Genomic DNA, 13,775 nt, shown 5'->3' on the forward strand with positions numbered 1-13,775 from the left:
AATTAATTTATTTATTTAATTAATTTATTAATTATTATAAATGAATTAATTATAAATTAATTATTTAAAAAATTAATTAATTTAAATATTAAGTATAATTTATAGGATATATACTTTCTTTATAATGCCATTACATATTTCTAATAATATAAAAAGTTTCAGAGCTTTTTATTCACTTTACTTTTTTGGGATTTTTTATATATATATATATATATATATATATATATATATATATATATATATATATATATATATATATATATATATATATATATATATATATATATATATATATATATATATATATATATATATATATATATATATATATATATATATATATATATATATATATATATATATATATATATATATATATATATATTATACGGATGGCTCCAGGATGGAGGTCAAACCTCAACACTTCAGGACAGGTTTCGGAGTAATCATAAAGTATAATGGCATCACTAATGCCAAGACCTCCTCCAGAGCATCCGATTATTGCTCATTTTTTTGAGGCCGAGCTGATGGCGATCAGAGAAGCAATAAATTATGCAGCAAAACAGGAAGAACAAACTACAATTTATACAGATTCACTCTCCTCATTGCATGCACTGGCTGACTCCACACATAAAAATGCGATTGTTCATGACATAAAACATGCTTGGAGACAGAGTATCTCACTGAGTTGGATTAAAGCACACGAGGGACATGCCGGCAATGAGGAGGCGGACCAACTAGCCAAAGAAGCCATCAGACTTGACACCATAGAAAATACTACCTGGCTGACCCCCATTCAGATAAAATCTATAATCAACAACCATATTATGGCTCAGTGGAAATTGGACTGGACCAACAGTATAAAAGGACGGCAAACTTACAAATTTTTTAAGGATCCAAAAACTACAAGAATGAAGGCAAACTTTTATATTAATCAGTTCTTAACCGGCCACGGCGTGTTTGGCTCTCACCAAGCAAGATTTTTTGGTAAATCTTCAACATGTACTTATTGCAACTCACAACAAGACATCCATCACCTAATTTTTTCAATATCCTAAATTTCAAACACGACGAGGCAACAATTTTCACAACAAAACAGAACACCAGATTTATTCTAACCTGACCTGCAGAACAATCACCAAAGACATTATCAAAACAACTTTGGAAGATACATTAAACCCACTGTAAATTTTTACTAACTCTGGCAGTCCAACTACCGTATGGATCAGCGTTTCCATATCCCCTGAGTCAACTCTAATTTTCTCGCTTTAATTACTTCATCACCGGAGACTCTGGTTCGGCCATTTTGATTTTTAGCCGGGATGACTATCCTTTAAACTGGACTTCTAGTGACTTTAAAAAAATTTTAAATCTCATGGTGTTCTTAGGTTGGATTTGAACTGTCCTTGTCATCCACACCATCTTAATCCTCTTTCACTATTTCAACAATATTTTTGGTGATTTTACTGTTTGCAACTCATTTAATTGTTTCCTTAATAGGCAATTTGCCCTATGATTAGTTTTTAAATTTTATGCCATTTGATTGCCTCAATATAAGGGTCTGTTGACCTGGAATGGCAAATAATATTTTATTTGCTTCTAATATTGCTGGTGTTTTAAATTTAATTGGGCTTTTAATCCTTATTTCAGGGTCTGTTGACCTGGACTTTTCATGTCACACATGCCAGATATATTTGTCAAGTTTTCTTAAAGATTTAATATTCCGACTAATTGTAGATAGTTAATTTTGTTCAAGAGTATTGTTCGCCGCAAAGTTTACGGGCTGTTGCCATTTGACTTTTGTATTTTATGCATTTTTTTGTATTTTATGTTCTTTAATGCTTTTTCTACTTGGTTTTTTTCCCCGTATATCCTCAATTGGGGCAGGTCGGGGTAAATATTTTCATATATATATATATATATATATATATATATATATATATAGCAACAATACAATTTTTTTATTTTTTTCTTAAATTTACTACAATATTCTTAACTTAAGACGACGGAGCAAAACGAAAATGTAACATATGCAATTGTTACTTTATTTATCCAAATACTATTCAGTTTATTCAAATATGATTTGAAAAAAAGTTCGCACTGATTAATTTACACAATACAAATTAATCCCAATTAACAAATTCACTTAAACAAGTATTTAATCCTAACAATTGAAACATTAGAAACAAAATATTCTTTCACTTCTGCGAAAATTGATTCCTTGAACAGTATAGTTCTAATTGAGTTAATATATTTGACAACTTACAAACAAGTATTCAGCTATTACACTATTAATTAAATTAATTAATGCATCGGATTTCGAAATTTCAATAATAATTTCTCTGGGGATTCCTTAATTGGATGATACTTTAGAACAAGTTTCTTTTAAAGTAATTGAACTGGAAAAAATCAAACGAAACTTATGTTTAATTAGGATTTGATACTTAAAGAAAACATTATCTTTTCTTCCATCTACTTTTATATACATTTCTAATTATGAAATTTACTTTAGTTTACGCTTGTGTGCTGTAAAATATATTAAAATGGTAGTTCTAACGTGTTTAAATATCTATTAATTAAAACTATGCAATGTTTGCTTTTAAGAAGACAATTTGCTTGCTCTACCCGAGATTCAGTTGAAAGCATGTGCAATAGGTTTAAAAAATATTAGTTAAATTTACTAAGAGAAAATATTTTCATATTATTTTGAAATCAAATACGCCGACTTCGAAAGAAAATACTCAGTAGTTGAATCATAGTTCACGTAGAAAATCCCCGGGGAAAAAATACATTTCTAGTTGATGTAACAAGGAGAAATTGAAAATGTATCTTTATTCTGTGGTTATCTTAAAATTGTTGGTGTGTATTCTTTTTATTTACCGTAAAAATTAATCTGAACTTTCCAAAGCATCTATTATATCAGACAAGAGAAAGGGTAATACTTTGTGCTATGTAGAATAAAGCGAAAAATCAACTTGAATAAAGCACAAAATAAACTTTCCTTCCAAAGTATCTATTATATCAGACAAGAGAAAGGGTAATACTTTGTGCTATGTAGAATAAAGCAAAAAATCAACTTGAATAAAGCACAAAATAAAGTTCATAAATTGACGCAATATAGTTTCAATTCTATAAACAAGAATCTTCCTCAGTGTCCAAACGACAAAGAGAAGTAACGATTCAAACAAGTGCAAATCGGTTTAACCAATAGGGACAAAGGAAACTTGAACAAGGAAATATGGGGAGATAAAAAAAACAGGTGTGAAAAAAAATGGATTTTACTGGGTTTTTCCAGGTGCAACAGATTAAATTAAAACTAGGAGGCTCCGCCCCCTGCTCGCTAACGCTCGCCAACCCCCGAGAATTGCTACGCAATCCTATGTGGTTCACGCCGTGAACCATGGCTCGCTGCGCTCGCTCGCCAATGAACACAATGTTCTAGCACAAAGATATAATATATTATCATCAAAGACATAGTATTTTATCATCAAAGACATAGTATTGTACTTATGTAGATGAATTCTACCAATGTTCTTATTGGCTTTTAAAAAAGTATATTAGCTATTTAGATTGTACATGGTGAAAAAATCAAAACATTAGCTAAATAAGAAACATATAAGCAAAATAAATTATCAAATATTGCTTCACTAATATTCTGCATTTTAAAGCGTGAAAATTCAATGCATAAATAAACGCGAAATATAAAAAAATTCAATGCATTCAATACAAACACTTAAACGTTTTTTAGACGTTTAGGTAGCTCCCAGTAGAAAAATATCAATTCATCAGCTGCCTTTTAAAGCATTTTCACTTCAATTAATTAATTAATTCCTAATTGAGTTTAAATTAAATATTGTCATGTTTTTAGTGCATGAATCTGAATTGAACAACCTGATAATGCTCATTCTGGTTATTGTTATCTGGTTGCTCACTACGTGCTCTTGCGCGCCGAATCCAATCAATTAAAAATGAAAACTGTTGCCAGCGCGAGAAAAGAAATATCATCGGTTTTATTGATACATACATACATACATACATACGTACGTACGTATTAGCGTTTTATATAATATAGATGAACTTCCAAATGTTAGGAATTAATGGGATACTCGAATGATCATTAAATAAATTATTTGAATTTTTCAAAATCTATAATTACTCCCAAAAAGTAGGCTCGAAAGGTGAAGAGCAGTGTTAAACGGTTTTAGTAGGAGAAAAATCAAACCTGTGATTTGAATTCCGATTGCGTAAAACGATAGAAGATCGACTAATATCCTCATTTTGGACGTATCTTTCGTATTCCTTAAGTCGAAGTTTAAGGGTATGTGTAGTTTGTACAATGTACGCCAGACCACACAGACAAGAAAATTTGATAAACAGCCCAGCTATTAATACCAGCAATAGGGTTTTTAGGATTGGTTAATTTTAGTTTATTTACAGCAGAAAAAAATACTTTAAACTTAAATGTATTCAAAATTTTAGCAATCCTGGAACTGATTTTCGAATAATAAGGTAAAACAATCAAATTATTTAAGTTTGATTTGAAAAATTTGGTGAGTTGCGAGGTTCATTTTCTCTAGGTGGAATCATGGATTTAATACACGGTGAGCGGTAAAGTCATGGAAAGAACGGTTAAATCATGGACATGATACAATTTCCGCACTCTCCATATGCTTACCAGAAGTCATATGGTAGCAAAGTTGTTTATTAAACACCATGCGTATAAATGTAACGTTTATAATGAATGATAGCGTTCAGAAAGTTTAAAAAATATTTAGAAATGAAACTAATCGCATATATCGTATTTTATGAGTTTGGTATGATGTAGAAAAGAATACGGTTAGTTAATAAAACCAATAAAAGCAAACTGCTTTTGTAAATTATTCTTCGAAATTTTTCTCTCCTTAAAAGAAACTTGTCTCGATTGTTTATCACAATAGAGAAAAATAGTTTTTTTATCAATGCCAAACAAATTTTTAATTCATTTTCGAAATTTCGATAAACCGGATAATTACTTTTATTATCAAAAATCCTCCAAAATATATAAAGTTTGTTAGGTTTTCACTTTATTAATTGTTTTATGAGAATTTTATATTGCATCGCATATTTGAATAATATTTCCCATAATAATTTCTTTACATTCTTGAACGAAAATAAAAATATTAAAATTTAGAGAATGCATATTTTGGCTACTTTTCTTCCATTTCTTAATAAATTATGTTTTTCATTAAAAAAGGTTCATTATATTTTTTAATTTTAAAGGTATTGTATGTACAAACTAGATGTAAATGATAAAAAAAATATTCTTAATCTGCGATGCTGTATTATACAATAAGATGTTATATTTTGCTGAAGAAAAGAATTGGATAAAAATTAAATTTTATCACTTTGAAAGGGTGTAGTATTCACCTGCGATAATTAATTATTATAATCTCCTGATAAACAGAGATAATTAACTATAATTCTTTCTTTTTTCTTTTGCCCTAAATTTTACAAAACTTTTTTTGCGTTTTCACTGCCAAATACCTATGATCATATCGGCGAATAAATTACATTTATTTCGTTCTACCCTACAGATTATAAATATAACATTTCAGATAACTACCGACATTACGACGAACGCTGTATCTGGGATTTCTTTTCATTGACTGAATAGGTTTGGGTGGTTAATCATTATTCCTACATAGCATAAATATTATAATGCCGATGTTATTTCTTTAAAGATAGAATAAAGGGACGAATAGGCATTTACAAAAAAATATAATTTCTTAGATTTTATTACAAGCCTCTTTTTCTTTAAATTTTTTTTTTCCCTTTGTATGTTGAGGTTCTCAATGGAAACATTTTTTAAGGATATTGTGTAGTGTTTTTGCATTCAATCTCGGTTTAAAAGGATTTTTATGCAAGCTAAGAGCGAGCGTCATTGCGCGCATGAACTAGAATAATTAAATTTAACATTGTTTCAAACTTGCGTGTTTTATTTGCTACAAAACCTTGTTGGAGATTTTGAAAAATGTTTCTGCAGTGCCATGATGGCTCAGGGGATAGATCGCTTTCCAGTGAGGCGAACCGGGTTCGAATCCCAGCCGATACGAATTCCGCATCCGGCTTGCACCGGCCATAGTGCTGATATGAAATATCCTCACTGGTAGACGGATCATGGGTTAGAGTCCCCTTGCCATCAGGCTAACCGTGGGAGGTTCTCGTGGTCTTTCTCTCCATGTAACGCAAATGCGGGTTAGGTCCATCAAAAAGTCCTCCACGAAGGCAAACTTCTCCCAATACTCGATCCAGGAGTTCCCTCGTCTTCTGGGTTGGATTCAAAATTACAAGGCTACGTAGTTGAATATTAGTAGCAGTAAGACCGAAAAGTTGGGTCTGCTGTTGAACGACGACTATAAAGAAGAAAAAATTCTGTAAAATCAAACTTATAAAGTTAAGATAATGTATGTTCTATAATCATCACCTTAATAAATATCTTTCGAATTCTAGTAGAAAAAGTAGAAGGTCGTTCGCAAGTTATTATTTAAGAGGGGAAAAAAACACTTGGTAAGCAGAAAAGCATTCTGGTAAAATTACCATACGTTATGGTAATGGCATTTCTGGTTAAAAAAATATATGGATGGTTGACCATGTAAAGCTAAGCACTGATGGCGCTAAGGATCAAAATTTGCCATAAAAATTCCGGGTTACTAATTCCGATTGATTTTTATGCCTAAGTTTTCAAAACTGCGTCATCAAATATTATTATACGTGTAGTGGTTACAATATAACACATTCTTTCTATTTAAATTTAATTGAAACAAACAACAGATGTATTTGCAGATGTATCTCCACAAGCATGTTATGAAAAGCAAGATGCACCCCAAAACATAACAAATGGTGATACTTTACTCAAATATAGTCAAATAAGGTATAAACACTCAAAACGTGGCAAACATGGCACTTTATTTATGTTGTGATATTAATTTTCTCAAATTTGATTTATAATTACGCGTAAGTTTAAACTCAAATGGCAATAACAAAACTCCATAGATGATAGAATACAAGCGGAGGGGATACGCCAGAAGTTTTCTGAATTCCTTCCAATTTTAGGAAGCTTTTTATCGCTTACATTCGGACAACCATTCATAATTCTGGTAAAAAAAAACTGAATAATACGGTATTTAAACCATTCATATGGTAATGGTTTAGATCATATCTTAACGCTTTACCCGAAATACTGATTTTGAAAATTGTAATTCTTTTTACCACACATTTAGTAAAATATACAAAACTGAAAAATAAATTCAACCAAATAATTGGTTTTCAAACCATGTGCTAACATGTAAAGTTACCTAATTTTGCCACATTTACCGAACTTTATCGCATATTATAAAACCATATTATTAGAATCATTACCAAAGCCGCCCGGCAAAAAATAACGATTTTTTTTAATGTTGAAATAGAGTCAGAAACACAGTAAAATTTACCATGGTAGTTTTGACCATGTTTTTTCTCAGTGTAAAGATCACAGCTGACAAAGAGAATTTCTCAAAAAAAAATACTTAAACGCATGTTTGTTTTGCTGATTAAACTCTAAAATAAGTCTAAAAATCACTTTTTCAACTTCTCTCTGTTTTTAATCAATTAACAGCGGTTCAATCAAAAGCTACATAAATAGCTGTTTATGTAGCTTTCCTTATTAATTATTTTCAGATAGCATTTTTGCTTTTACCCTGTTTAATTATTAGTTTTGCTATATACAAAACTACTATATATTAAATTACTCTATATCAAATAATACTAAAAAGGCTAATATTTTGTGAAACATTTTGGGGTGATTAACCACAACTTAACTCAGTTAAACTACGGATTGTATGGGAAGAAAGGGAAGCTATTCATCAATACAAAAAAATCAAATAAATCAAGAAAAATGTATTTTTCTTATAAAGTAAACACTACCACCAAAACTTACCTTACTATTTGTACAAATAGGGCTGGAAGTTTTTTTTTACTATTTAAAAACTATTCCTTTCTAAAAAATACTGGTACTTATATAGCTTATTTTTCCCTAATCTAATTTTCGAAATTGTTCTTCTAAACAAAGGAATCAAAGCGAAAAGGTTCATTTGAGAGATTTGTAATTAAACTTAAAATATAGCTTACAACATTTATAGAAATAAATCGTTTTATTTTTCATCTTCCAAGAGAGTAATTTCAATAAATCAAGGAGTCTTATTGGATATTTAGTAACTCAATGCAGCTGAGGAAATAAAAGTTCTTTCTATTTTAATATCTTTTTAAATAAAGTACGACAGTTTTGTACGACAAATTTTACTTACATTAAGGTATTATTATGGTACCCATTATAATGCCTTAATGTACGTAATTAAGGCATTATAATCCCTCCATTAAGTCATTATAGTGCATTTTTCACAACCAAAAATAAAATCCAAGTATTCTTATCATAGAAACGAAATCGAACTATAATTGATGTCGATCCATTTTCGTTTTGCTCTGCATGGCCTTCAAATATCATATACTCTGTCGTATCATGCTTTTCGAGATTTATTATATAATTATTCTATATATTACTCTTCATAATTATTTAATTCTCGTTTTACCTTTCATTATGTTACCTAGTACTGTTACCTACATTTACCTAGCTTTTTCATTGATCTGAAAAAATCACCCAATCTGTTTCTGAATAAAGAAAAAAGATTCAAACATCTTTGGTTGTAATAAACAAAAATTAATTAAGTCCTGAGGTAAATAATATTTTAATATTAACGTAGCTTATGCCTACTCATAGAAAATAAAATCTGGAAAAATTGCTGTACTGTATTCGCGATCGCAACGCTCGAGTACGCCCTCTATCGGGAACCTGTAAATATCAGACATTAATTTATCACGTTTTCATTTAGTTCCATCAATATCATCGGCCATGACCGACGCCATTTTCTTAGCAGCAAATAAAAATCAAAATTTCCCTAAGGAAAAGCTGAAGAACTTGAAAAAACTAACCAGAACATGCCAAAAATTGAAGCAGAACACGCCAAGCATTTGGAGAACAATTTTTCAATAATTTTTACCTTTCTATTACCAACAACATAACTTACAATTTCATGATCACTTGCTGTTACAGATGTGTATATTACGGTAAAATAATTTTTTCTGTCTTCAATTCATTACAAATTAAAATGAAGTCAACATTGCTTTCGTCATTCCAATAATTAAATGTGAATTCAGAACATGAGGAACTGCAATAGTTATAGAATATTCTTCTTTGTTATAAAACAGCATATATTTCTGTATCTATATAATTCAGAAAACAACAATAAAGAATCAACCAAATTACTTGAAATAGTGTCATTTGTGCTGATGATTAATAAATTTTTTATCGTTTTCTTGGTAAGTATTTTTTAGTTTTGAAGGAATAGATAATTTCAACTAGAATTCAGCTGTTCTGTTTTTAAGCTACATATTCAAATTCATATCGAGATCTTACAATTATAAAATTTTGATGTGTGGTATGTTATCTAAAAGTAATAAAGAGATAATCTATGTACATATTATTTGAAAATAAAACTTTCAAACGAAGAACATTTCATTTGGAACTCTGCGGATTTAAAACGAAGGTAAGTGTTATGATTTTTATAATAAAAAATTAGCTTGTAAATTTTTTTTTTCTTAATTGATGATAGTTCTCTACAGAATGGTTTTTTAAGCCTGATTAAGAACTATAAGAATAATAAAAAAAGAAACTATATGAAAGTTTTTATTTCAATGTAAAGAATTCTTAAAATCGCTTTTTATCCTAAGAATTCTTTATTTTCCGCTTTATAGTTTATAATTTTTTGATAAAAATTACTGTCAAAATACTTTTTTTGAAAACACAAATGGTATAACATTATGTGTTTATGTACACTTCTTGCATATTCTAATGTTTCAAGTAATATGATTCAGAAAAGTATGAATAAAAATTCGGTACTTATGTATTAACGCCACAGCAGCTACAGATTTGGCGGTTTTTAAGTGCCGCCAATCTACACCTAAAATATTTGTGACAAATCATAAAATGAAGCACTTTATTTAAAATCAAAGTATTTTATCGGATTTTGGTGGACAATGGGCAAAATATTTCGCTCCTGAAAAAATAAAATTGCATCTTGTTCCATTTTTGGCAAATCTCAAAGACGCATTTTCGTAGCACTAAAAAATGGTAACAAAAATTGAAGAACAAATCATTTTGGAATTCTTCTGATTTATAAAGCAGGTAAGTGTTAATTTTTATAAAAATAAAAAATTTTTCTTTTAAGTAGTTTTTTTCTTATTTGATGATAGTTTTCTATAGAATGGTTTTCTGCGTCCGATTATGAATCAAAAAGGAAAAAACATGAAAGTTGTTTATTTTAATGTAAGGAATTTTTAGAATTGGTTTTTTATTTTTTGCTTTGTATCGTAAGCATTCTTTATTTTACGTTTTTTAGTTTCTAAATAATAATTTTTATTGAAACTTGAAATTTTTTGATAAAAATTTTTGTCAAAAAACTTTTTTTACTAAATTAAATTTCATAAAATTATGAGGCTTATGTATACTTTTTGTTCATTTTAATTTTTGACGTAATATGATTCTTAAAACTATGGAATGTAAAGTTTAAATAGGCCTTTCATGCTATATCATTAAATTTAGTAAAACTATTTCTCGGGCGTTAGGTCTTAACTCTTATAAAAATATACATATTTTTTTCTGTTTATGTGCAAATATTTTTCCGATGTGTTTTGGATGTTCCTTCTCTGAAAAAAAGAGATACCATTTTGTTTTCGTTTGCATAAGATAGGATATCAAACATTTTTCGTTTTTAAATTTAATTAGCCACGATAAAGAAGGAACGTTGCAATTCTACACGCTACATTAAAGACGTCTCCAGAGTAAATGAATGACTGTTTATATAGAAATCGCAGATATTAGTCTCATATAACAACGCCCCCTGTAGTTCGTTGCGATCGCGAATAGTAAAAGCATTTTCAGTAAAAAAAAAAAATTTAATTCTGGTGGTAATAAATCTAAAAAAATACGTTATTTAAACCATTCATATTATGATGTTCTCCATTCTATAGTATCGGTTTACCGGAAATTTTGGTTTTTGAAATTATAGTTCTTGTTACCAAACATTTCGTGAAAAATATAAAACTGAAAATAAATTCAACCGAATAAATGGTTTTTACGCCATGCTCTAAGATTATGATAAAATTCCCAAATTTTAGCACATCTACCGAATTTTATCTGTATTATAAAGTTATATTTTATTGGTTATTTTACCGAAATAATTTATAAAGTGCTTCTGTGAAAATTATCGTGATTTTTAGTGTTCTCATAGAGTCAGAAACAGCTTTAACTTAAGCATATTCTGATACTTTTGACCATATTTTTTCTCCGTGTATAAATAATTTATTTATACCATATTTGACAGTTTTTTTCCGATGATATTTATTTATTATTATTTACAATTACAGTCAAACCCCGATATAGTGAACGCGGTTTATTGTGAACTCCCGGATATAGTGAACGAAACCTTCGGTCCCGCGCTTTGCTATACACGGATAATGTTATTTTTTGTGAATATAGAGAACCAAAAAAGTGAGGAAGTTGGATATAATGAACTTTTTTCTGTCTTCAACTGATTTTTTTTGTAATGATTTTGAAGTTTCTACTTCAAAAAAAAAAAAAAAAATACAGATATCGATTTTCAAAACCATCTATAGGGGGGAATGTAGCGATAAGCATTTTTTCTTGTTTGCTTCTTTTATCTCACTTTCCCATCCCTAAACAAACAAAGCAAATGTTTCCAACCCAGGACAGACGTCCCTGTAAGGTGTCAGTCGGATCAATATGCATTTTCTGTCAGAGAGCAATTATTCGTTATTGGTCAAAGGGTTGGACACTAATATGCGTTGATAATGTCCTCATTTCAACTCCATTTTGATCTCAGTTCTGTTTAAAAAATCCTGCAAACAAGTGTGTCAAATTTAACTATGGCGAGCAGTAAACGTAAAACTTTCTCCATTGATGATAAAATGGGCATAATCAGAAAAATTGAAAATGGATGCAATCAAGCTGATATTTGCATATATAAACTGTCCAATATCTACCTACGGAAAAATAGGCAATTAATAATTTCTGCTCATGAAAAAAAAATTTCGATGGCAGAAAGAAGTTGAGAAAAGCAGATCACAAGAATGTTGAAGAAGCATTACTGAAGTTGTTCGCCAATCGAAGTATCTGGACAAATGTCGATGAATTTGCTAAGCGATTTTATGAGACTACTTTTATGTGCTCGAATGGTAGGTTAGACAGGCTTAAAAATCGGAATAACAGAAATTCAGAAAAAATTATCTGAGAGTCGGGAAGTTTTCCCATATCTGATGTTGAGGATTGCTCATCAGCTAAAGATTTTTTTTGCACGCAAGATAAAGAGTAATGAAAAATAACACATTTTTTTCTACTACATAATATTTTTCAGTCATTTATTTGAATAATGTGTAATAAAAGGGAGGAGTTTGGGAATCATTAGTTAAATTGCCTGCGTAACGGATATAGTGAACTCCCTGTTATAGTAAACAGAAATTACTATCCCTTGATTTCACTATAGCGGGGTTTGACTGTATTATTATTTCCCATGTTATTATTATATTCCATATCATATTTTTTTTTTGTTTTAAATTTTTATTAAAAATTTAATGCCTAGTATTACTTTAAAATAGCTAATATAATAGTTGAATAACTAATATATCAGTATTTATGAACATTACGAAATCATTCGCAATATTGAAAAGCATATAAAACAGCATAACAGATAAAGCTAAAAAAATTTCCAAATTTTTATTTGTTGTAATTTGATCTCCTTCCCAGTAGTGTTATATTGCTAGATTAAATTACATAATGTTATTGCTCAAAGTCAGCTTGTGTTAGTCAACTTTTGCTACAATTAAGAATTTTTTCCGGTACTTATACCGGTACATATACCCTTTCAGGAACCCATAACAGCAATACCTTTATTAAATATCTTCGAACCAAAGTTAAATATTGTAATTAATGTCTATTAAAACAGTACTTTGCCCCAATACCAGTGGCATATATTATTAAAACTAATTAAGCAGCATTGGTGTTAATAATAATATAGCGATTTTTTTTTTAAAAAAAAAACCTTTTCTCCATTAATTTCTCTTCGGTGCTTTTCGGTTAGCCTGGTGCAAGGAAATTTAACATTTTTTTTTAAAAAAAATTTATGTGTTTAGGAAATAAATTTTAAAAAAATAGTTTGTGGAGGTCTGAATTTTTTACGACTTTTCACTTGAGTTCGGTTGCCTTTAACAACCGGCTCTGCTGTTAGTTTATTTCTTAAATTAAAAAAATATATATATTTCTTAAATTAAAAAAAAACTGATCCTCGACATTTTAGTTCAGGTAACAAATTTAAAAATAAATAAAAGCTTGCACTATAGCTGTTTCCGACTACAGCCGAGATGAAAGTCTCCGAGAAAGAGAGCTAGTCGTTAAAGGACGTTGGATTGTAAATTAGCTGCCCGGCTAACCAAAAAGTACTCCTTCTATTTAGTACATATGTTTCTATTTTGAATTCATTTACCGTTGATTTCAAATTACTTATTTTAATCAAAAAACGACTCAATAGCCTATTAACAAAATAAATATGTGATTTTCGATCCCTAGAGAAATATTGCTGATATCGTCCCCATATGCTACCACGTTCAAGCTGATTGATCAAACCTGACAT

The 13,775-nt window shown here is 29.5% G+C and overlaps 1 protein-coding gene across 1 annotated transcript; it reads left to right on the forward strand.

Moving 5' to 3' along the window:
• Positions 1-458: 458 nt before the first annotated feature.
• On the forward strand, positions 459-1,058 carry LOC147809502 (uncharacterized). The gene has a single exon (XM_087162852.1). It carries the CDS (start codon positions 459-461, stop codon positions 1,056-1,058), a length of 600 nt encoding a protein of 199 aa, XP_087018978.1.
• Positions 1,059-13,775: the final 12,717 nt, after the last annotated feature.

The sequence above is a fragment of the Parasteatoda tepidariorum genome, chromosome 5, assembly GCF_982258835.1.
Source record: "Parasteatoda tepidariorum strain Cologne lab strain chromosome 5, Ptep-v5.0, whole genome shotgun sequence".
Classification (NCBI taxonomy): domain Eukaryota; kingdom Metazoa; phylum Arthropoda; class Arachnida; order Araneae; family Theridiidae; genus Parasteatoda; species Parasteatoda tepidariorum.